Raw genomic sequence first — 25,807 nt, 5'->3', positions numbered from 1 at the left:
GGAAGGCTTTCTATAAGATTTTCGAGTGTGTCCGTGGGGATTTCTGCACATTCATCCAGAAGAGCATTTGTGAGGTCAGACACTGATGTTGGACGAGAGGCTGGCTCTCCGTTCAAGTTCACCCCAAAGGTGTTCCATGGGGTGGGGGTCAGGGCTCTGTGCGGGCCAGTCAAGTTCTTCCACACCAAACTCATCCAACCATGCCTTTATGGACCTTGCTTTGTGGGGCACAGTAATGCTGGCACAGAAAAGGGTCTTCCCCAAACTGTTTCTACAAAATTGGAAGCATATAATTGTCCAAAATGACAAGAAGAATAATCCGCTTCACTGGAACTAAGGAAAAACAACCCATAGCATTATCCTTCCTCCACCAAACTTTACAGTTGGCACAATGCAGTCAGGCAGGTATCGTTCAAACCCAGACTGGTCCATCAGACTGCCAGATGGAATTCTGCAGTTCTTGAGTCAGCAGAGCTTTGGCCACTTTTACGCACTATGCGCCTCAGCACTCGGCGACCCCGCTCTGTAACTTGACATGGTCCGGTAACCAGCTGTCTGGGCTATTATTTATCACGGAAGAAAAGATGAACGGGTCGTTCGGGTTCCGTTGGAAGCCTGTAACAGTTCACTGTTTCATATTGAAAATTGCACTATGCTGTGCCACTGTTAAAATGATTTGAATGACGTTCTCAACAACAATGCATATGAGGAAATTAAACAAACACATTATACAAGTTGAATTTGATCCTGAAGAATGATTACTATCATTTATTTATGTTTATGACCCATCCCTAATCAAATTAAAGTCATTCAGTACAGTGATGGTTTAGTTAGGTCAGTGGAATGTTAATGTCAATGACTTGGAACCACTAAATAACTGAAGAAAACCTGAAATGGTGACAGCGGTCAGTGTGTATGATGTAGACCATTTTTATTTGTGAAACAGCTCTTTGAACTCGACCCAACTTTAATAATAATAATAAGCCTTATATTCGTATAGCACCTTTCTTACAATAATTGCAGCCCTAAGTGCTTCACACCAGATATATAGAAGGAATAAAAGCAATGCAGAAAATAAAAGGATAAAAGCAATGTAGATACAAAATATTGATTGATAAGAACCAAACCAACAGCTACATTTAAACAAATATATCCACTCATGTTTATTAATATGACTCGGACTCGTGGACAGGTAACGATGACTCACTCTTCTTGGGTGACTCAGACTTGGACTCTGACTCGAAGATCGGTGACTTGACTACAACACTGGTACATAAGTAACATTTTGAGGTACTTGTATATTACTACATCCATTTAATGCTAATTTACACATCTAATTCACTACGTTTTGGAAGGAAATATTGTTCTTTTTACTTACATTTGTTTGACAAAATAAGTTACTTTGCAGATTCAAATAATCAGTAGATAAATCTAATAGGTTATGCACTATTCTAAATTAAGATATCTGGCAATATGGAAATAGGCAAAGTTAGCTTCACCTTTACTAGCTGTACAATTAAAGTGATATACACAATATAATTATAGACCAGCAATAATATGTATATTATTTCCATACTTTAATTTGTAGTACTTTTCAAACAAGTATATTTGTATGCTAATACTTTTGTACTTTTACTTAACCAAGATTTGTGCGCAGGGTATTTCTGAACTGTGCAATTAACCGTTACTACTATTTGAGTACTTCTTCCACCACTGGTCCTCATTATGAGCAATCACTTCAATGATACAAACACTAAAAATATACAAAAAGTAGTTTATTACTTTCTAAAAATGCAAAAAGTATACAAAGATATGTTGGTCAGTAGTTACATTCATGGAAATGAATAAAGAGACATTTGATGGCAACAGATTTTTTAAGCACGTTGGAGTAATCGTCTTAAGTGGAGGAAGACACAGACAGTGTTTTCTGACAGTAACTGACAACACTATCATGTGGAATCTACTGCTGGACCTCCCCAGCTGTGATCTGAGCTGAATGGGGGTGAAGTGCTGCTGTCTCAAGCTGGCCCTGCTGGGAGCGGACCACAGTTATGCTGTGTGATGCTTCAGTTGTGCTGGGAGGCCTGCTGCATGATGACTGAACAGAGACTCAACATCTGCAGGTACTCATCCGCACCGTCCGACAGGCACTTACTCACAACCTGAACAAAAAAGGGACCACAAGCACAAATAGAAAGTTTCAATATCAGTCACACTGACACATATTGTGAAAAGCGGACATTCTTAGCTTTCCAATCATAGCTGTCACTACCCGATCCGTCCCCCTGCCCGATCTGTACTGCGCATGTGCGAGATGGTCCGCCATATTGGACAACTCTGGACGGCAACCCAAGATGGACACTTGACACAGTGGCTTTTAGCAAAGCTCAAAAATAAAACGAGAGAGAGATGAGTTATTGTTATTACGACGTGACTTCACTATTATTTAACAACTCTTTTTATTGGGTTCTTTTATTTGGGGTTAAGTACATTGTCAGAATAAGTGAGAAATGGATTTAACTTCTGTTAGACAGCTATCATACTGAATACATATTTACTGTGAATGTATGCACACATGTATGGCATATGGCTGTCTAACAGAAGTTAAATTAATTCCTCACTTATTCTGACAATGTACTTAACCCCAAATAAAAGAACCCAATAAAAAGAGTTGTTAAATAATAGTGAAGTCACGTTGTAATAACAATAACTCATCTCTCTCGAGTTTTCTTTTTCAGCTTTGCCAAAAGCCACTGTGTCAAGTGTCCATCCTGGGTTGCCATCCGGAGTTCTCCAATATGGCGGACCATCTCGCACATGCGCAGTACAGATCGGGCAGGGGGACAGATCGGGTAGTGACAATAGCTTTGTTTTTGTTCTCCAAATATTAAGCAAACATTTTGTTTTGACATTTTGAGCTGAGTCTGTAGGGAGTTGGCTTAGGAAAAGAAGGTTTGACGGTTCAAGTCCTGATCGGAACAAGAAACAAAGGGTAGCTGGAGAGGTGCGTTTGCTCCTGGGCACTGCTGAGATGTCCATGAGCAAGGCACCAAACCCCCTTCCAGAACACTGGCAGCCCCTTCGATCTGCGATCTCTCCATCAGCGCATATCTGCAGGTCTTTGTTGTGCTTGTGAGCGTGTATTTTGGGCCTTTACTGAATTTCCCCTCTGGGATTAGTAAAGGTCTTAATCTTAACCTGGAGCTCCATCAGATCACTTACCGCCATCTTCTCTGTTATGACTGACTTCTGCTTGTCACTCAGGTCGTGCTCTATGACAGCCTCATGGAGCTGACCCAGGATCTGTGTGGCTGCGTAGCCTTCATCCACCATGTTCTGATGGAGGAGACATTAGTTTAGATTATTTGTTTAGTTGTCAGGGACCATGTACATTAAACACGTGAGGATATGACATATTGGTTTTTTAGTGTTAACAGTTAGGATACAATAACAATAAATGAGACCCCCTACCCTGACTGCGACCTCTAGTTTCTCAAAAGTTCCTGAGAGACATATCTGGAGCAAGCCGTCAATCATCTTGGGAGGGACGACCTGGAGTAAATAACAACAGAGTGAGCATTAAGGGCTTTGATATGTCCACAAAATACATAAATCCTCAGTTCTTTGAGGCTCACCCCAGCTATTTCAATGATGGCGCTCTCTGTGATCTCCCTGTCCATGTTGAGGCGTGCCGCACTCTGCAGGAAGGTGATGGCTTTCCGCAGGTCCCCCTCAGACACCGTCACTAACGCTGCTATACTCTGAAGAACAGAAAGCGTGAGATGTTGGTTACACCAGCTGTAGATCACTTCCTGAGGCCCACAGCGATATGCAGCAGGTGCTGTGGAGCAGCATTGCTTCAAATAGAAATGTATCAGTTCCAACAGACATATGTTCAGCTTGGAGAAAAAGGTAAGTTGTAGAAAAGGATGCACTTTAAAAACACATTAAGGCTGCAATTTACAATTATTTGTTATGGATTAATCCATCAAATATTTGTTCGATGATTCTAATAATCTCAGTTTGTTTTGATTAATTTATTGATTTTCTCAAAGTCAATTTATCCTTTGGTTAGCTTAAAAATAATGAATAACCATAACTTCTATCATTTATCTTTCAATAATGAATTCAAGTATTATAATAAAACTGTATTGCTGTATATGATAGCAACATTCTGCAATACAATACTGTAATAGGATAACATTAGATGGATGGTCTTTATTTATGCCATTGTATAAACCATTTTTTAAATGAAAACGGCATTGTTTATATTATTGATGCATTGATTTAAATAATTACAACAGAAAGCAGACAGCTTTTGTCAATAAATAATTTTCAAACAATTTTGGAGAAATTAAAAAAAATATGAAATTCTAAATCATTTGCACTTGATGTTGCATAGTCATCCGTCAGAGCCTGCATGTCCCAGAGGATGTTGTAGCTATTAAAAAAACATGTTTTGGCATAAGAGCTGAATAGATCAGACAATAGAACCGGTATTCAGGAAGTTACAGGGCATTCTGTAGAGAAATCTGCATCTCTGAATACATTTATTATGTTTACTGGCAGATCAAGACTATGGTGAACCCGTCAAATCATAAATCGATGTTAAATCAATTTACAGCATGACGTTAACAGAAATCTGTTTATAGGTGTATAAGACTAAGACTAAACAATGTTTAACAGCTAGTTGTGAGGAAAAGTATTATATTTTACAATATCCATGCAACAATTGACTAAAACTATAGAAGTAGGTAAGGAAAACGTGATGGTCATGGTTAAAAGGTTAAACATCTAAGCAAAGCTAAATATACCCCAACAGTGATGATTTGCAATGTACTAGATGGCCTATTTCAGCCCGTTTATCAGGGGCGTAACATGTATACTGGCTAGGGGTGTAACGGTATCCGTATTCGTCCACGGCTCGGTTCATGCAGTCACACGACGAATACGCCTTTTTTTATGAGTGGGAAAAAAGTCTGTCACTTAAGGCAGTATCCACTGCACTGTACAGTGGGGCAAAAAAGTATTTAGTCAGCCACCAATTGTGCAAGTTCTCCCACTTAAAAAGATGAGAGAGGCCTGTAATTTTCATCCTAGGTACACTTCAACTATGAGAGACAGAATGGGGGGAAAGAATCCAGGAAATCACATTGTAGGATTTTTAATGAATTAATTGGTAAATTCCTCGGTAAAATAAGTATTTGGTCACCTACAAACAAACAAGATTTCTGGCTCTCACAGACCTGTAACTTCTTCTTTAAGAGCCTCCTCTGTCCTCCACTTGTTAACTGTATTAATGGCACCTGTTTGAACTCGTTATCAGTATAAAAGACACCTGTCCACGACCTCAAACAGTCACACTCCAAACTCCACTATGGCCAAGACCAAAGAGCTGTCAAAGGACACCAGAAACAAAATTGTAGACCTGCACCAGGCTGGGAAGACTGAATCTGCAATAGGTAAGCAGCTTGGTGTGAAGAAATACACTGTGGGAGCAATTATTAGAAAATGGAAGACATACAAGACCACTGATAATCTCCCTCGATCTGGGGCTCCACGCAAGATCTCACCCCGTGGGGTCAAAATGATCACAAGCACGGTGAGCAAAAATCCCAAAACCACACGGGGGGACCTAGTCAATGACCTGCAGAGAGCTGGGACCAAAGTAACAAAGGCTACCATCAGTAACACACTACGCCGCCAGGGACTCAAATCCTGCAGTGCCAGACGTGTCCCCCTGCTTAAGCCAGTACATGTCCAGGCCCGTCTGAAGTTTGCTAGAGAGCATTTAGATGATCCAGAAGAGGATTGGGAGAATGTCATATGGTCAGATGAAACCAAAATAGAACTTTTTGGTAAAAACTCAACTAGACGTGTTTGGAGGAGAAAGAATGCTGAGTTGCATCCAAAGAACACCATACCTACTGTGAAACATGGGGGTGGAAACATCATGCTTTGGGGCTGTTTTTCTGCAAAGGGACCAGGACGACTGATCCGTGTAAAGGAAAGAATGAATGGGGCCATGTATCGTGAGATTTTGAGTGACAACCTCCTTCCATCAGCAAGGGCATTGAAGATGAAACGTGGCTGGGTCTTTCAACATGACAATGATCCCAAACACACCGCCCGGGCAACGAAGGAGTGGCTTCGTAAGAAGCATTTCAAGGTCCTGGAGTGGCCTAGCCAGTCTCCAGATCTCAACCCCATAGAAAATCTTTGGAGGGAGTTGAAAGTCCGTGTTGCCCAGCGACAGCCCCAAAACATCACTGCTCTAGAGGAGATCTGCATGGAGGAATGGGCCAAAATACCAGCAACAGTGTGTGAAAACCTTGTGAAGACTTACAGAAAACGTTTGACCTCTGTCATTGCCAACAAAGGGTATATAACAAAGTATTGAGATGAACTTTTGTTATTGACCAAATACTTATTTTCCACCATAATTTGCAAATAAATTCTTTAAAAATCAAACAATGTGATTTTCTGGATTTTTTTTTTTTCTCATTTTGTCTCTCATAGTTGAGGTATACCTAGGATGAAAATTACAGGCCTCTCTCATCTTTTTAAGTGGGAGAACTTGCACAATTGGTGGCTGACTAAATACTTTTTTGCCCCACTGTATATAATCCAGGGGCGGTATTGCGCCTAAAAGCCGTTTGCCAGCCGCCCTTAAACAACAAATGAAGAAGAAAACAGTGACACAACAAAACAAACTAAATACAAGAAGAAGAAAAGTTAGTATGTCGATTTCAGATAACACACAGGAGCTAGAACCCACCTGCTTAGTTTAAATCAGCTGTGTGGGAACATTTCGGGTTCCTTGTGGACTAAAACAACGATTAAGTGTGCGAGTGGTGGATCGGACGAGGACGGTGTGTCGGCGTTGTTCGACAGTGGTGCGGTATGCTAATGGTAACACACGGCAAACATGCTAAATCATATCAGAAGGCATCACCCAGATTTGCCAATCACTGGAGACCGGCAAAAGACAACAGCAGTTCAACAGCTGATCCCCGCTGTTTTTAAGAAGCCAATAGACATAAAAGCCGAGAGACCAAAATAAATAACGGAAGCTATAGGCATATATATTTCAATTGCTATGCGCCCTTGAAACACTTTCTTATTATTTATTTTGTAATATTTTCAAGACATTCTTTTTTGTTTTACAGCTTGATGAAACCTTTTTGTTTGACATCAGCCATTATAGATAATACGGCCATCTGAGTGTGTGTGGTACTGTTTGTGGTTTGTTTTTAACTGTCTAATACAGTTAATTATTCAAAATGTCAGAGGTCCTTATTTTTATACTGAAACTTGCACTTCTGTTCAAAAATAAATAACAAACCTGGAATTATGCATTTGGGACTTTTTTTGTTGCTTTTTCTTGTTGTACCGAACCCGTACCGAATCGTGACCCCCAAACCGAGGTACGAACCGAACCGTGACTTCTGTGAACCGTTACACCCCTAATACTGGCCATTACAATCCTGCCATACAGATGAAGGACAAAACCCACCAAAACCCACCTTTCAAAGCTCAAATATACGATCTTTAAGTTTTAAAGTTCTGTTTTGGCAAACAACTATAGGTAAACAACCCTTCTATTATTGTTCACCCTCTTTTTTAGGCAATTTCATATAATTTTTTTAAATCAAAGCAACAGTTGAGTAGTGAGTCAGCTGTTCTCCTTTACCTCTTTGCTGTATTTAAGGCTCTCCTTCTCACAGATATCCAGCAGCCGCTCTTCTTGGATCTGATTGGACAGAGGTTTGAAGCGAAACTTGGAACATCTGGAGGTAAGGGGCTCGATGATCCTATAAAACACACAGACCGGAGCAGGGTCAGGATCAGTCACAGAGAGAGGGAGTGAGTGTGCGCTCAGGGATGGACAGATGACCTGCTGATGTAGTTGCAGATGAGGCAGAAGCGGGTGGTGCGGGACTCCTTCTCCATGGTGCGCCTCAGAGCCGCCTGGGCCGGCCCCGTCATGGAGTCCGCCTCGTCCAGGATGATGATCTTGAAAGGAGGACACGGCTTCCCACTGCAAACATAGCAAAACACCGTGACTCAACGTTTAATTCATCAATTAGAATGAACCATGATACACATCTGATACTACTCAAGATGCACTGTGTTGACCAGATATCAATATCAGCTTTTGTGAACTCTTAAGTAAATCTCATCTGATCCATGTAAAGTGATTGCAATCATTCATGCCAATATAAATGCATAAACTAAAAGCTTGATCTGTAAATGTATTAAATAACAATTGAATTGAATGAATGGATTTTAAATCTATTAAATATGCATTTTATTATCATAAGAAAAAAATAATGGGCAATAATGGAGTATGGCGGATAACAAGAATTAAACGCAACCACTGTCTGCTGGTACTTAGTATCTTCCCAATGAGAAGATGTTTTTTAAATAGACTAAAGAGACGTTTTCAAAGTTCATTTTGCTTATTCAGAGTTAGATGGAGGAAGGGCGGAAAAACACTTCATATTTTTTCACAAGATTTCATTATTTTGTTTCCCTAAAAGGAGACTAAATAAAAACAAGATAAAAATACAAAAACGCTATTCTAAATCGGTATTGGTACATCACTCATTTCTAACACTAATTGTTTAAAAACAAAATGATGATTGATGATGAGTTACAGAGCAACCATGAGACAACTTGCCCTATATTTGAGAATGAGTCCATGCGTACTTACTCTTGGCGTGACCCGGCCACGGTGAGCTGAGCGAAGTTCTTCACCTTCTGTCTGACTACCTGGATGCCTCGTTCATCGGAGGCGTTGAGCTCCAGCACCCTCTGCCTGTACAGCTGGGGCCTGCAGGGGGGGCGGTTCATACCAAGAGAAAACAGGTGAATGATCAGATTATAAACTGGCTGAAATAGATCTGCTTTTTACCCACAATATCAACAGCGCACTCACCCATAAAGCTCTCTGGCAGCAGCTAAGATGGTGGAGGTCTTTCCTGTTCCGGGGGGGCCGTAGAAGAGCAAGTTGGGAAGCTGCAGATACAACAAAAAGAGAAACTGTGATTAAGCCATCCTGGGTATGAAGGAGGAAACAGGAAAACTGCATGATTTAGCAGATGTATTGTTACAGTGGATGAAGCGGGCGGGGAGGGGTGTCTAAAGTCAAAGATGAATCTTGATTGGGCCAAATTTGACCCACTCACCCAAAACAATTCTGCTGGGTCTTCCCAGACCCCAACACCAAATTATACACTTTTGTTTTTAGAGACCTTCAGACTTGGCAAAAATTGTCAAAATCAGTTTTGTAGTGTTTATATAGCTGTTGTGGAGGATATCATGAAGCCTTGTTCCGATAAAAAAAACTAGAGCGTAGTTATTATATAATTTTAACTTGAAACGGGTCACGGGAGACCCGAACACAACATAAGGGTTAAGCTACTTTTGTACATTGTGTGATATTGCAATACCCAAAGCTTATCAACCAACCTGGGTTTGAAAATGAACGCCCATCTGACCTTTGAGGCTCACATTAAACAGCTGTGTAAGAACTCCTTTTATCACCTCAGGAACATCGCCAAACTCCGCCCCACACTCACTCTGTCTGACGCCGAAAAGCTGGTCCACGCCTTTGTCTCCTCCAGGCTGGACTACTGCAATGCACTCCTCATCGGGATCCCTAACAAAAGCATCCAGAAGCTCCAGTACATTCAGAACAGCGCTGCTAGGATCCTGATGAGGGTGCGCAAATACGATCACATCACCCCCATCCTTAAAGCACTACACTGGCTCCCCGTGGAACTGAGTATCGAATTCAAGGTCTCCGTCCTCACCCACCTGTGTATCCATGGAACTGCCCCTCCCTACCTCAAAGAACTCCTCACCCCCCATACCTCCTTGCGGACCACCCGCTCCAGCAAATCCAACCTCCTCAAACCCCCCAGGACTAAGCTCCGTACTATGGGAGACCGGGCCTTCTGCTCGGCTGCCCCCAGTCTGTGGAATGCTCTCCCCGACCACATGAGAGCACCACAGACCGTGGAGGCCTCAAAACCCATCTATTCAATAGAGACGTTCCCTAGACCTTTTATTTATTACCACCCTTTTTTTAAATTTTATTTGTATTGTTTGTTTGTATTGCTTTTTATTAATTCTACCGTGTTGTGTAATGTTTTTATACTGTTCATGCTCACTGCTTGTAGCACTTCGGGATTTGAAGTCAAATATGAAGTGCTTTATAAATGAAACCCATTATTATTATCAAAAATCTTAACTTCACAATTTATCCCATATTATTATGGCCCAGACGCCCACATAGTGTACATCACTGACAATTCACATAAATGTCCAAGAGAAAAAGAAAATGTTTTCACTTATTATGGCCCACATAGTAAATACATCGCCTTAATCACCACCTGACAAGCATCTTATTTTCAGTTAGTGAAATGACTGGCACGGCATGGAGTCCACCATAGAGGTGTATGCTGGACCCACTTAGGTTCACTCTAATAGAGTCATTTCAATGTTCATCAGTCAGTCTTGTTCTGTAGCCTATTTAGATTTTATGACAATCCACAAGATTGACACTGAACAGTTCAGCCATCTTTTTCTTTTTCTTCTTCGTCTTGACATGAAATGATAAACCATAATAAATCAATTGTATAGGTCTAGCCTCCCTATATCTGTGTGTGAAATTGTTCCATCCTCAAAATCAAAAAACTAATGCTTCTGCAGTCTAGCTGCAGCTTCTAGCAACGGCCTTCTGTTAAAGAAAGGACACTGAATGTCCTGAATTTGGCATCACTAACATGACTTAAGTCTGAACACAGCAGACAACAGGAGTATTTACAACAGCATATACAAACAAAAATAGTACATATGGGTGCACACTTACATTCTCTGTCTTACTGTTACATAAATCCCATGAATGTATGAGGCTAAGTTAGCTTCATCATATCTCAATCAGTGATTAAGTGAATAATAACGTTTATATCAGGTTAGGTTACTATCAGCCTGTCACTCATTATTTTCAGGGAGGGGGCGGGGTTTGGAGGAACAGAGAGGAGATGGTGATCGCGTGAGTTTTCCTCCTGCCTTCACAAACTTTACACAAGTATTTATCAACTGAAAATAGAAAGAGGACGTTCATGCTCTGCAATCCAAGACTTGATTAAATCCACCAAAAACCTGACATGGTGCCAACGCGAGTATTTGTTAACACATAAATCCATGTGTGTCTGAACCGCAGCGACTGATTCAGGTGCATTTATTATTGTCGGATTTTTTCCACAGTCTGTGAACCGCGAGCGGCGAGCTACTGAAAAGCTGCATTGGCATAAGCTACCGGTAGATCGCGATCGACGTGTTGGAGACCCCTGTTATATAGTATTTATTTTACATTGGTAGCACTGGTGATACCAACTTTCTCAGTTAGTGACACCAACAAATGATTTGGTCTCACCATTTATAAAAATGTTTCCACACAATGGTTGTGTCTGATACAAAACATTTCAATGTTTCTCACTCCGCCCGTCCCTTTCTCTTTGCATATTGCTTTATAGAATAATCAGCTAAAGGCCGCATGGACTATGCTGTTAGTATTGTTAATGCAGAGAAGTGAGTGTGTGTGCAGTGAGTATAAAATCAGCAGTTATGTAGCCGTGTAGTGTGCGCAGTTTTTTTAGTCGGTGAACAAATGCTACTCCTGAGAACCCTGTGCTGATTAAAGTGTTGGGGCTTAGAGGTTTATTTTTGCAATCTCTCCTATCCTTTTTTTTTACCATTTTCACATGAGAAGAGTGTCAAACAGTTCCTCAAACACAGCATGAGAGCTTCATACTTACATCTGCTCCTTCCACAGACTTCTTGAGCACGGCGACCACCTCCTCCTGGAAGGCCACATCATCAATACACTTTGGCCTGCTGGGATTTGAAAAAACACCCCATGTTAACATGTCTTGTCGATTTCAACACCGGTTTTGTTGTTCGAAACAAAGCATTATAAGGAAAATATATATGTGCTCCCTAAATGCGTTATTGTGAGTTGACTGCATCCTAAACTAATTTTCCAGTCCCTGGGATGTCTTGAGGCCTGCCATTTGTGGCTCTTTACCATTGGTTGGTTACAAACTGACATAATTCCCAGTACACTTTGTGATTCAAACTTACTATTTTTCTACCCATGGAACAGCCTTGGCTTTCTTCTCCGTGCCGGGCCCCGCTGCTGCCTTGTCTTTCTGAGGTCTGCTGGTCTGAACGGTCGCTCCTTTCAGAAAGGCCTGCATGACTGCTCCTGGTGTTGGTAAAAGCAGAAGAAAGGCTTGGGATAAATACACATACAGATTAGGGCTGAACGATTAATCGATTTTAAATCGAAATTTGAAATTATGCGATTATCAAATCGCAAAGCTTGCGATCTTTTTTCACATTTCTTTTTTTTCTTCTTGTGTCTCAGTCATCCACACCAATCAGAAGTGCTGTGCTCCACATGTACCAGCCATTGTTAACCAATCAGAAGTGCTGTGCTCCACATGTACCAGCCATTGTTAACCAATCAGAAGTGGCCCATGATAGAAGATGATAGACAGATTGATCCAATCACCTGCCAAGTATTTTTTAAAGTGCCTGCCCTTTCCAAAAGACTTCCAATGGAGCTTTCCTTGATGGTTTGGTGAAACAAACCATCTGAGTCAGGTCAAATCAAATCAAGTTTTATTTATATAGCACATTTATAAACGATTTTTGGTCGAGCCAAAGTGCTGTACATATAATAAAATTAGCCTACAGTAGAGACACTTTACAGCAAATACAACAGCACAGATTGTTCAGAATATCAGTATGAGAAAAACGACACCCTCTATCCTTAGACCCTCACATCGTACAAGGAAAAACTTCCAGAGAAAAACCCCACAGTTTAAGGGGAACATGGGAGAAACCTCAGGGAGAGCAACAGAGGAGGGATCCCTCTCCCAGGACGGACAGACGTGCAATAGATGCCGTGTGTACATCGAAGAGATAATACATTTTACAGCATATAGACCGAATGTTAGGAAATGCATGTGTCTGTAATAAGAAGAGGAATCCACGACGATGTCAGCTACAATCCTGTGGAAGCCATCAGGGAAGCAGCATGACGAGACCCAAGGCAGGACTGCAGAGACAGGTTTAGCCACGACCCGAAGTCCACGAGGTTAGTAATGCTCCATCACGTGTTTCTATTACAGGGTGAATGATCTGGTCCCCTCCCCAATCTGATCAATGATGACATGTATAGCCGCATGTTATCATTTCAGCGCTGGTTGTCTTGGTGGTGCCCAGCAAACAATGTGGGCTTCGTAAATAATTGGACAGCCTTTTGGGGAAAACCTGGTCTGATTAAGAGAGACGGCATTCATCCTACTTTGGAAGGTGCAAATCTCATTTCGGCAAACATTTCAGGGCTTTGTGGACTTAATCCATGACAAACTGGAGTTGAGACCAGGAGGCGGAGTCGCAGTCTTACACGCTTCTCTGCGCTCTCTCCTAGGCAGTCATCCATAGGAATCCCGAACCCAATAAAATACCCAATATTAACGATGTGTGTGTCTGCCCAAGGACAATTTAAGGTAAAACCTAATAGAGGTGTCATACATAATAACCTAATAAAAGTAAATGTAACAACTACTACAGTGCAACAAAACAGGCAGATTAAATGTGGTCTCTTAAACATAAGATCTCTAGCATCTAAAGAAATATTGGTAAATGATTTAATATCAGATTATAATATTGATATATGCTGTCTCACTGAAACTTGGTTGAGACATGAAGAATATGTCAGCATAAATGAGGCCACTCCACCCAGCCATATCAATACTCATATTGCCCGAGGCACGGGCCGAGGAGGTGGAGTTGCAGCAATCTTTGACTCAAGTTTACTTATCAAAATTAAATTATACCTCCTTTGAAAGTCTTGTTTTTAGACTTACGCATCCGACCTGGAAAACTTTGCAGCCAATCTTATTTGTTACAGGTTACCGTGCACCAGGTCCTTATTCAGAATTCTTATCAGAATTCTCTGAGTTTTTATCAACTTTGGTTCTTAAAACAGATAAAGTAATTATCGTAGGTGACTTTAATATTCATGTTAACGATGATAAAAATAGCCTTACTGTTGCATTTAACTCTATATTAGATTCTGTTGGTTTTCGTCAGAGTGTAAATAAACCAAACCACTGCTATAATCACACTCTCGACCTTGTTCTGACTTATGGTATTGAAATTGAGCAACTATTAGTCGAACCGCATAATCCTGCTTTATCCGACCATTTCTTAGTAACTTTTGAAGTACTGTTACTAGACTACAAAGCATTAGTCAAAAGCTCCTGCAGCAGAAACTTATCTGTTAGTGCTATAGCCAAATTTAAGGAAGAGATTCCACCAATACTTAACTCGATAGCATGTCTGCATGTAGGGGAGGAAACGTATACAAAATGTACACCACCCCAAATTGATCATGTTGTTGATAGTGCTACAGATGCGCTGCGAATAAAATTAGACTCTGTTGCTCCTTTGAAAAAGAAGAAAATAAAACATAGATTAGCTCCATGGCATAATGCCGAAACCCGCAAAATAAAGCAAAAGTCGAGACAACTTGAAAGGATATGGCGTTCCACTAAACTTGAAGAATCTCGTTTAATTTGGCATATTACTCTCAATGAATATAAGAAAGCACTGCGTAAAGCGAGAGCAGCCTACTACTCTTCATTAATAGATGAGAATAAGAATAATGCAAGATTTCTTTTCAGCACTGTAGCCAGGCTGACAGAGAGCCACAGCTCGATTGAGCCTTCTATTCCCATAGCACTCAGTAGTAATGATTTTATGTGCTTTTTTAATGATAACATTGTTACTCTTGGAATCAAAATTAATGAACTCTTGCCTTTGACCAGTATAGTGTTATCAACAGCTCCCGGAAACGTAAGTTCTAATATTACACTAGATAGTAAACTAGAATGCTTTTCAGCCATAAACCTTGAACAATTAAATTCAATGATTCTCTCTTCTAAACCATCAACGTGTATGTTAGACCCAATTCCAACTAAGCTGTTGAAGGAAGTTTTACCATTAATTAGCACTTCTTTATTAAATATTATGAATGTCTTTATTATCAGGCTATGTTCCACAATCATTCAAAGTAGCAGTGATAAAACCATCCATCCATCCATCCATCTTCTCCCGCTTATCCGTGGTCGGGTCGCGGGGGTAGCAGTTCCAGCAGAGAGCCAATTATAGACCTATTTCTAATCTTCCGTTCCTCTCAAAAATTCTTGAGAAAGCGGTCGCAAAACAGCTGTGTGATTACTTAAAAAACAAGTTATTGTACTTGGCCCGAAGAATCTACGAAACAAATTATCTAAGGATATACTAACTATGGATGGCATTAATTTGGCCTCCAGTGAGACTGTAAGGAATCTTGGTGTTATATTTGATCAGGATTTATCCTTTAACGCCCACATAAAATCAATTTCAAGGACCGCTTACTTCCATCTACGTAACATTGCAAACAACCAGGCATATCTTGCCTCAAAACGATGCAGAGAAACTAGTCCATGCATTTGTTACTTCAAGGCTGGATTATTGTAACTCTTTATTATCAGGGTGTACCAAGAAGTCAGTCAAGTCGCTTCAGCTGATTCAAAATGCTGCAGCTCGTGAACTAACCAGAGTTAGGAAAAGGGACCACATTACTCCTGTTCTGGCTGCCTTACACTGGCTCCCTATAGAACACAGGATATAATTTAAAATTCTTCTTCTCGCCTACAAAGCCCTTAAAGGGCAGGCGCCATCTTACCTTAAATAACTCATTATACCCTACTGTCCTACTAGGGCATTGCGTTCCAAGAATGCAGGGTTGTTGGTTGTTCCTAGAGTCTCTAATGGCGCATTTCCACTGCAGCGGGTAGCCCGGTTTAAGCGTCCTTAACCGTCCTCAAGCGGCCAGGCCAGTTTTTGGTGGCCTTTCCATGGATGGATATCCTCGTGGATTAATCTTCCTATTATACACACATGCATTTCCAAACATTTGGACTACCTATGTTGCAAATGTATTATCTTTTCAATTTACACACGGCATCTATTGCACGTCTGTCCGTCCTGGGAGAGGGATCCCTCCTCTGTTGCTCTCCCTGAGGTTTCTCCCATTTTTCCCTTTAAAACTGTGAGTTCTCATTCATAACACTCCGTTCGATGTCTCACTATGGGATGCGGCTCATCGCGGAGCAAACAGAAGCATCAATCTCATTACGCCAATCCTGATTGGCTGGTGATCTTGACGTCAGCGTCAGGGAATTCACCCCCTATAAGTAGCTTGCGCCACGACGCATGCGTCATTCAAACACCTCTTCTCGCTTCAGAGCACATCTCTATAGTAGCCGGACAAGCTTAACGGTCCACAGACTGAACCCAAATATAACCATTTCGGTCGACGGGCGCTCGCCGGCTACTCCTTCTGCTTCGCAAGGAGAAAAGGATTAGAAGTATATTGACACACCAGTCAATATTCTTTGAGAACAAAGGACCCACACATCTCCGGATTAAGGACGGGTTGGTAACACTTTTTCTCTCAACGACGTACCTGTTACGAGCGGGTCCTCTCCATGCCACGAGGCGAACAAGATGGACGCCTCTCCCCCTCACACCAGAGGAGTCAGGGACTCGGAGGCTCGGTCATGCGGCTGCGGGTTGAAGATAGCAGGCACAGACTCACACCAGGTCTGCTCGTCCTGCCTCGGGCTGGAACACGCCCAGGAGGCTATCGACAACCCCGGCTCATGCGGGCATTGTGCCCGTTTCACCCGAAAGAGCCTCCACCGACGGCTTGCACACCAAGCTAGCTTGTTGGAACAGGACTCCCTCATGTCCACTGATTCGCCGTTTGGCAATCAAGACACAGGGGCGTCCGCCGCAGAGACTGAGCCCCTCACTGTGTCGGTCTGGGGCTCACTAACACCGGCAGCTGCGGAACCGGGATCCCACGCCGTGTCAGGCCGGGACCCGGTGGCGGCAAGAGACGCGGGAACGGAGCCCCACGCCTCACCAGGCGGGAGCTCCCGGCGAGACCTCGCCATGGTCTCGCCCGCGGAGGACGTCCTGGAATTAGACTACATGGAGGACGAAGAGGACACCTCTGAGTTCCTCCTGTCTGATTCGGATGAGCAAGAAGAAGATATCTTCATGTCATCGGCTCAAACGGCAAAGCCGGGAGCGATGGCTGCTGTCCCGGGCGATAGCACACCAGCTTCGCCCTGTCTGAGCATGGACCTGCAGGCCGCGTGTCAGCGCACTGCGTCCAGGCTAGACATCCCGTGGCCCGAAATGGACAAGGAGACCGCCAGGTCCCGTTACGAGGGGAAACATTCTCCCCAAGCAACGAGGACAAGGAGGCAACTCCTCCCGGTCTTCCCGGAGATGTTGGATGAGGTGTTGGTCTGTGGAGGGACCGACCCTTTAGCAACAAGGCCCCAATCCAGGGTGCCTCCTCCCTAGACTGCGACGGTATGGAGAGGCTCGGCCTGCTCCGCATACCGCCGATGGAACTGCTGGTGGCAGCCCACCTCCTACCGAGGATGGGCCCGTCACCAAGCAGGAACCCCACGCTGCCAGCGAAGGTGGACCGTTTCCAGTCGACCATGACTGAAGAGTCCTACAGCGTTGTCCGCCAGGGCTCTGAACGTTTCCTCACTGCTAACCGCATACCAAGCGGAGCTCTGTGAGGATATGTCGAGTAACCCTGGACCGGCCGTTCTGGACGAGTTGGCCGCGGTCACAGACATTTGTCTCCGTGTCCAACGCTGCGCCGTCCAGGCTGTGGCGAAACAATGGGGATCATGGTGGTGCAGGAAAGAGCTAGATGGCTCAACCTCACCAACCTCCCAGACCGGGAAAAGGAGGATGTGCTTGACATGCCCATCGTTCCTGAGGGGATTTTCGGCTCCGCTCTTGCCTCCATGCAGAGGAGATGCGAGTCGAAAAAGAAGGAGGACGAGGCCCTCCACCTCTGCCTCCCTCGAAGGGCCCAGCCGCTGCCTTCGCAGCGGTAGCCCTTCGCAGCGGCAGCCCTTCGTCCAAGCTGCCCCGAACCCTGCTCGGTTCAAAATACCGAAAACGCAGAGGTCGCAGTCCGCCCCGAGTCCCCAGCCCAGGCAGGGGACGAGGGCGAGCTGGCCTAGAAAATCTCCGGTTCCGGCTGCAGCCCAGGCGCAGCCAACCCAGAATTTCGGCCAGCAGTCGAGGAAAAAGAAGTGAGTGGCGTGACAGCCCCTCCTTCTCCCCTCTGTGACAGAGCTGGAAGTCTACGGTTCCCCAGCTCTAAATGTGTTCCCGCCGCCTCGAGAGATGCCTCAACACCATCCTCAAGTCCGCATAAACACATGTCACACACTTATTGATTTTTCTGTCATAAAACATTTTCCGCTGACGCATCCAGGCTTCGAGCCAAGGGCGCAGCTTGAAAAAATGAAAAGAAAAACAATAAAAACAATAAACAGTCCGTCAACTGTTCCCCTTCTGAGAGCAGCTACGGCCTCTCTCAAAGGGCGGACAATTGACGGGTCTGTGAAGGCACCACCGTCACGAGCATGTGCAGTGCCGGCTGGGGCTGTAAATGCACAACCGTCACGCGCATGCGCAGTGCCGGCTGGGGTTGTGAAGGCACCACCGTCACGCGCATGCGCAGTGCCGGCTGGAGCCGTAAGGGCACCACCGCCACACGCATGCGCTGTGTCGGTGGGGATTGTCGAAATGTGGCACCACAGTGCTGAGACACTGGAGGGCCCCATAACACAACAAATAGAGACTCAGAGGGGAAGAGACGTGACATCTCAGCTGGCTCTAAGGAGCATACAGCGGGAGATGCTCACGACATCTGCTTGGGTTTCTCAAGACAGTTACACGGAGCTACAGACTCCAAGTCACCGTCGCTTGATTTTAAAGCAACCCAACGGAAGTTTCATGTAAGTTTAGTTCTTTCACTCGTAGCTCGGGCTGCGACCTTCCTAGCCGGAGATATGGCCGCATTTTACAATAAACTTCCGTTGGGTCGCTTAAAAACAAATATCGCAAATCGATTCGCAATCGCAATATTTGTCCGAAAAATCGCAATTCGATTTTTTGCCCAAAATCGTGCAGCCCTAATACAGATGCAGAAACAGACACAAATGTAACAAATATTATCCAACCAACTATTGAGCAGACAGAGGCCCTCAAATCTGACCCATATTAGACGACTGTCACCCCATAGGCACAGATTTGTTCTTAAAAAATAAACATGACAGTTTGGTTCTCTGTAAATCAGAAAGCTAAAAAGGGTTATCGACAATTGGTTTTGATTTTAAAAAATGACCCAATTTGTTTCCCTTAAAGTTGAAATGTAATTTACAAACTATCAAACTAGTACTCTGTAAAAATGTGTCGTGTAGACCAGTTCCAAATAAAAAAAAGAGCAGCCCTAGTTTCTTGCAAAACATTTTTAAGAGATGACATGAGCAGCCCTACCAGCATTTGCTATGGTGGCCAAAACATTTTTATTTGGTCTTAAATTGTAGTTCAACATTTATTTCCTGTTACTTCTGGACCATGACGGTTGGACAGCCTTCAACGTTTAACTGAGTGGAATATGTTGAATATGTTTTACCAAAATGTTGGCTATATGTTAAGGAGTTTTCAGGTTGTGACAGTGCACTGCAACATATTTGTTGATCTTGTTTATTGGTATTTATTATTTTGATATTATTTATTTAAATGTAGATATGAATGTATAATTTATTTTATATTGTTTTTTCAGTTGATTACCCTGAACGTATAATTCAATGGTTAAAAATGTCCAATTATTATTTGTATTTGTTTTAAAGTACAATAAATGGATGTTTTCAAAGTCAATGAATAATCGCATTTAATAATCGCAATTACAAATATTGACCCAAATAATCGAGATTATGATTTTTGCCATAATCGAGCAGCCCTACACGTTAGCATTACATTTCTTTATGCTGATTTGTGCTTTCTTATGTCATCAACAGCTGCTGGGTGTCAGCTTCTTGAGGCCTATGCTGCATACTGAATGTAGAAATGTTTACAGTAACAAACTTCTTGGAATGAAACACTTTTTACAAAAGCACAAACATCCAGGAGAGGTGCAGGACAGAAGAACAAGTAAAAGAAGGAACATATACTCCTCACATTAGAAAATGCTTATATTTAACGTTTAATAAATCACCACTGTCTTTAAGATATACAATTAAGCCTGCAGTGCTTACTGCATTCAATTATGTTTGTATATGAACTCTTTTAAATATAATGAATACTCCCTGCACTCTGCACCTATGTTGCTTTCATCCTGGATTATCTAATATTATAGTTTACTCTTCATTCATGAAGAAGTACGCTTCTCCATTTTGTGACTGGTCAAATGGCACTTTATCGAGTTGATAACCAGCGTCGAAGGACCGTTTAGCGAGATCTCGTTTGTTAGGGTTATTTAAGCCAGATAACTCAAAGATATCCACGGTATGTTGAACTGGCTTCTTAGTACAAGCCTTATGATGCTACTTACCCTAACCATTCATATAAACAATGGATGTTAAACTGACAATTTGTTACTTAGCATTGTCATGTAGAGTTAAAATGTATTTGCATATATAATTGAGTCGCAAAATAACACGTTATAGCTGGCATTACATAGTAAAGATTAAGAACAAGCTAAGTACAATCACCCAGTTATGTAGCTAAGTTAGCCTGCTATTAGCTTTTAGTGTTAGCCAATTGTTATCTGAGGATTATACAGAAAGACAAACCGCACTTACTTTATATATCCACCGCTGGTCAGACAAACCCTGCCGTTGATATCCAACGGTATGAGCTTCTTCTTAACAATGCCTAAAGATGAAATAGCTTCTGATAACTGTGTCTCAGCGTTGTGGAGTCTGGTTGTTGACATGTGTAAAGCGAATCGATGTTGAAGCAGCAGCAGCGGCTTCCCGCTCTGGAAGAGAAAACAACTTCCGCCGACGTCATATCACTGCTACCAATCAGATGGTCCTGCTCCTCCTTTCACGTATCCCCCCCCTTTCCTCCTTTCCTTTTTCTCCTCTCTTCTTCTTCTTCTTCTTCTTCTTCTTCTTCTTCTTCTTCTTCTTCTTCTTCTTCTTCTTCTTCTTCTTCTTCTTCTTCTTCTTCTTCTTCTTCTTCTTCTTCTTCTTCTTCTTCTTCGCGCAATTTCTCTTGTTTCCCTTTCTCCTTTCCATAGTCTTGTACTTTTCCTTGATTTTTTTCCAAAATATTGGCTGCATGGTAATAATTGAACATTTGAATGTATAGTATTTAATAAATGCCTTGGATTATGCTTTGTCTGCCAGCTGTTCCGCCATTTCTGCTTTATGTTTCTATTGTTTGAAAGCCTTCAGAAGGGCCTATTATTGGCTGCTGAGGGGAGATAAATGAGTGGGAGGATGAGACTGAGTGCAGATGTCTCTGGCTAATAGTCGTCTCCCAGGCAATCTAGTCCCAGTGGACACAGGCTCATGGAGAGATGCTAATGTCCCTGCCTCACATGGTTGGCTTTAATCAAAACATGGAGCGGGATCAGCAGAGTGGCCTAGGTAGCAGTGAATGAGCCTAAAACATGAATGATCTATGATGGGTGTAGGTAGGCCATTGATTTGTTTTGTTGAGCCCTCAAAAAAAATTATGATGAATCAGAAAGCAAGGATGTTGTCTTTAAAGAGACTCAGGAAAAAACAATATTAATTTCAATTGTGTACAATTTTCAAGTCCCCTACCTCAGATCTAATAAAAGCAGGTGACACTTCTGTCTGAGGATCAGTCAATGTTCCATTATAGCTCCAATCCATGTTGTTCCAGGCCCAGGATTTCTGTTATGGACCTATTAACCCCCACCCTATCTATCCAACATCCACCCTCCCCCTGCTTCTGTGTCTCTCCCTCCGCCCTGCAGGCAGGTACAGCAGCCCTCTGATTCGTGGTTCCTCTTTGTGACTCAGCTCCTTTATGAGAGCATCATTACAGAAGCAGCAGCCATGCTTTCCAACCCGGAACCTAAGGAGTGTCTGTAAACGTGAAGTGGGTTAGTTACTTCCTGAGGAGCATCCTTTTTATTTGGCTATGTTTGGCACGTGTTAAACATATTTTTGAGGATCATTTTCCTTTTTTTGTGGCTGTGAGGACTATTGTGCTTTGACCTGGAGGCTTCTTTTGAATGATTGGATATGTTTGCCAGCATCATGAAAAGGACTCCATAGGGTGGCTGATGTTTTTGTTGCTTCCTAATGACCTTTTTTAACCTAATTACGCAGGGGCGGGTCATTTTACTGCACATGAACTGAAAAGTGTGCGCTTTTCTGCAATGATTTCCTGGCTAGTTTTAGATTAATTCTGTTTTCTGGCTGAGACACAATTTATCTCTTTTGTTTACTGACTGACTGACTCCCTATAGAATGTATTGTGTGATTGACTGGCTGACAATGAACTTGATATTTCAGTAAACACTGGCTGATTGTTTTAAATTCATTTACTGGCTATCTGAGCTGCTTTTATTCCCTGACTGGCTGGTTATTGTACCTTTGCCTGGCTGCCAAGCTGATTATTTAACACGCCATAATTCCTGGTTTTGCTGACTGGCTAGGAGTAGCATCATATGTGTCCCCCCAATTTGTTATTATATGGATTTGAAGGAGGCATGGTGAAGGAGAGAAGAAGATCAACATCCTAAAGCTCAAAGAAGAAATTACAAGACACAAGGAGCATCAGAGAGAAAGGAAGAGATCAATTCACAGGAGAACATTGGATTATAGTGAGCAGAAGGAGGGGGTGATTGTCGGGAAAGGAAGGGTGACGAACGGAGGCGTGGCAGCGGAGAGAGAGAGAGAGAGAGACAGGAGGGGAGGAGGGTGGATGCGACCCACACCCTGAGATGCTGAGCTGGCTGAGAGAAGACGAGATGTCGGTCCAGGAGCTGCTGCAGAGGGTGCAGTGTGTCATCACTCATGTTGGTGAGTCCTCACATTCCTTTTTTCTTATTTGAAGGTTAGAATAAGATGAGTTATAGCCTCTGCTGGGGAATCACACAATAGAACCTGCTTGCAGGGTGGAAGCTGCGTTATAAGGTGGTGTCGTCGAATGGAAACCCTTGAATTGATGGAAAATGTGAGGAGAAACAGAGCAGATGAAAGCCATGCAGGGGATCTCCATCCTCTCATCAGGACCGCTGAGGACGGGGGGGGGGGGGATGCTCTGCACATGGGCAGAGGAGAAAGTGTGTCATCGGGATACAACAGGGGAGTCATTTAGTCTGAGCAATGTTGGCATATTTGGTTATCATCGTATTCAGAGCTACATACTGATTTGAATTCACGGTGTGGTTATTCTCCACTGCTCATGAACTGTTGATGAGTTGCATGTGCCTGAGTGAATATCTGCAGATTGATGTGCTTCATTCTCAATGATTTACAAGAAAATGTACAGAGACTACATTTAGGTACATAGGTTATAGTTTGGAAACATGTCTGCATTTGAATGGCCAATCCTGTTCAAGCATTTGTTTTTCCCAAGATTCACAAGGTCAATATGTTAAAGATGTATAATCCCATGAAGCACTTCCTATCCTACATCACCTTTTCTCTTTCTTGCTTTCTCCTTACATCTTTCTTTCTTTCCTATTCATTCTCTCCATTGCTACTTTTCCTTTTCCTTCCCCTCTCCACCATTCCTCCCATCCACCCCGTCTACCCATTGGGTTTACTTCCCTGCCGTCTCCCTTTCCTCTCCTGCTTCTGTATTCTTTCATTCTACTCGTTTACTATTCAGCATCCGGGTCATTTCCTTCCCCTGCTTGTCGGGAAGTAGGTTATTGTGCCACGCTGGAAACTGTCGCACTCCTCCAACACTGCACTTCCTGCATCACATAGCTATGGGAGTGTGGGCCAGGGGGGTGGAGGAGGGCTGCAGAGAGTAACTATGGAAACTGTGCTAGCTTCTGCAGAGCAAGGGGACTGTAATCGATGTATCAAGAGCCAGGTTCATGTGGGATGGTGCCGTCAATGTTTGCATCATTTGTGGCTGCATAAAGGTGCTGATTAAACAGGGTATCTTTTTCTTGCTGTGGATTTGTGTATTTCTCTCTTAGATTATATTCTTCATATTCATATTCTGAATGCCCAGCCATTAGGAGAATTAGACTTACATGGAGAACACGTAATAAAAGTCCAATTCACACAAACACATTCATTCATCAGGTGTTGTTTTAGTTGTCATGGAGATGTAGATATTGATGTCTCTTTTCTAATACTTTTTGGGGGTGGTTTCTTATCGACAAACTGTATGTTGGGTTAAAGCTGAGTTCGTTTTTGACCTTGAATATGACCGCCAGAGGTGGGAGAAGTACTCAGATGTTCTACTTGAGTAAGAAGTACCAGAGTGTAGGAATAATCTGGTACAAGTCAAAGTCTTGCATTCAAAATGTTACTCAAGTAGAAGTACAAACGTATTAGTACCAAAATATACTTAAAGTACCAAAAGTAGTCATTGTGCAGATTGGTCCATTTCAGAATAATATATATGATGTGTTTTATAATGATTGATCATGAAAGTGTTCTCAAAGCTGGTGAAGGTGCAGCTAGTTTGAATGACTTTGTATACTGCAGGGTAGCTTGTGGATTTACTCCAGGTGGAACTAAAGTCTGATTTAACACTTGATTAGATTTTACAAAATGTTTGCGACTTTGTAGAAGAACAAAGTAGCAAAAAATTGTAATACTCAAGTAAAGGACAAGTATCTCAAAATTCTACTTAAGTACAGTACTTGAGTAAATGTAATTACTTAAGTTACTTTACATCTCTGATGACCGCTGACGAAACAATCTCATCACAAACTCCATAAGTAGTTTATTTTCTTGTTTTTGAGCTGGTCTTTTCTAGAAAAGCTTAACATGCAAAAAAAACACATACTGATGATAATTAGGTGATAATGATTCACATCTCAGTTTTCACAATGTGAAACAACCACACCAAAAACTCGATGATTTGGTAATGTTACATCGTGGCTTGATTGTAGACATATTTCCAGAAAAATCAGCAGGACATATTTGGAATCTTTGGAATCTTTGAAACTTAAAAACTCTGTTTAAATCATCAATGGTGGTACCTTACGGTGCAAACGCGCTACAACAGCGGAAAACAATTCCATTAAGAAAAATGCGTTGCAGTTTTAAAAACGATACGGATATAGAAACACAATCGACACTGTTGTTGGAAACTTACATAAAATGGGTTATTTTAACAATGTAATCACATGATTCTTTCTGATATTTGCAGATCTGCTCTAAGCTAGCTAGCCTAGTCATTTCAAATATACTGACGAAACACTTTTAAGTCTGAAACAGGCTTACTGTGCCAACATGTCAGTTGGCCAAATGTATAATTCCTGAACATCAACAAGAGCTCAGGTTATTGAATCAAGTTGGTGAATGTTTTTGTATATGCTGCACATGTATTGTCAAGTTGGTGAATGTGTTTTGGCACATTTGTGTTTTTTATATTTGCATGGTGCAATGGAAATGTTTTGAACTTTGTAGTGCGTTTGCACATGTTTGCCACCGTATACAATAGACTGAGAAGGGGTCAGAAAACAGCTCTATGAACATGGTGATGATCATATGTAAAGACGTTGGAACAAGGGCATCCTGGCCTCAGATCAGATCATATTTCTGTGCGACTTTGCAAGTTTTTTACAGTTTAGTTTGGAGGACCTGACAGAAAAAGGCTGGACATTAAA

At 42.3% G+C, this 25,807-nt stretch overlaps 2 protein-coding genes across 10 annotated transcripts in view; one reads left to right on the top strand and one right to left on the bottom strand.

Annotated features, from left to right (window-relative positions):
* Nucleotides 1–1,754: 1,754 nt before the first annotated feature.
* rfc4 (replication factor C (activator 1) 4) lies at nucleotides 1,755–21,119 on the bottom strand. The gene is made up of 11 exons (XM_034235568.1): nucleotides 20,823–21,119; nucleotides 12,154–12,277; nucleotides 11,829–11,907; nucleotides 8,942–9,021; nucleotides 8,717–8,836; nucleotides 7,898–8,041; nucleotides 7,694–7,814; nucleotides 3,636–3,761; nucleotides 3,472–3,552; nucleotides 3,223–3,336; nucleotides 1,755–2,162 (listed from the first exon to the last, which is right to left on the bottom strand). The coding sequence occupies exons 2-11, from the start codon at nucleotides 12,267–12,269 to the stop codon at nucleotides 2,067–2,069; spliced, it is 1,077 nt and encodes a 358-aa protein (XP_034091459.1). The 5' UTR covers nucleotides 12,270–12,277; nucleotides 20,823–21,119; the 3' UTR covers nucleotides 1,755–2,066.
* Nucleotides 21,120–22,096: 977 nt separating this feature from the next.
* The window catches only part of mcf2l2 (MCF.2 cell line derived transforming sequence-like 2), a 179,429-nt gene continuing 175,718 nt past the window's right edge, over nucleotides 22,097–25,807 (top strand). For all 9 annotated transcript variants that reach the window (XR_004570902.1, XR_004570901.1, XM_034235578.1 and 6 more), the window contains exon 1: nucleotides 22,097–23,027. Coding sequence is in view for 7 of the 9 variants with exons in the window: in XM_034235578.1 (XP_034091469.1) it covers nucleotides 22,949–23,027 (79 nt within the window). In the remaining 2 variants the exon portion in view is untranslated. The remainder of the gene's footprint in view (nucleotides 23,028–25,807) is intronic.

The sequence above is a fragment of the Gymnodraco acuticeps genome, unplaced genomic scaffold, assembly GCF_902827175.1.
Source record: "Gymnodraco acuticeps unplaced genomic scaffold, fGymAcu1.1, whole genome shotgun sequence".
Taxonomy (NCBI): domain Eukaryota; kingdom Metazoa; phylum Chordata; class Actinopteri; order Perciformes; family Bathydraconidae; genus Gymnodraco; species Gymnodraco acuticeps.
This window is presented reverse-complemented; position numbering and strand designations above follow the sequence as displayed.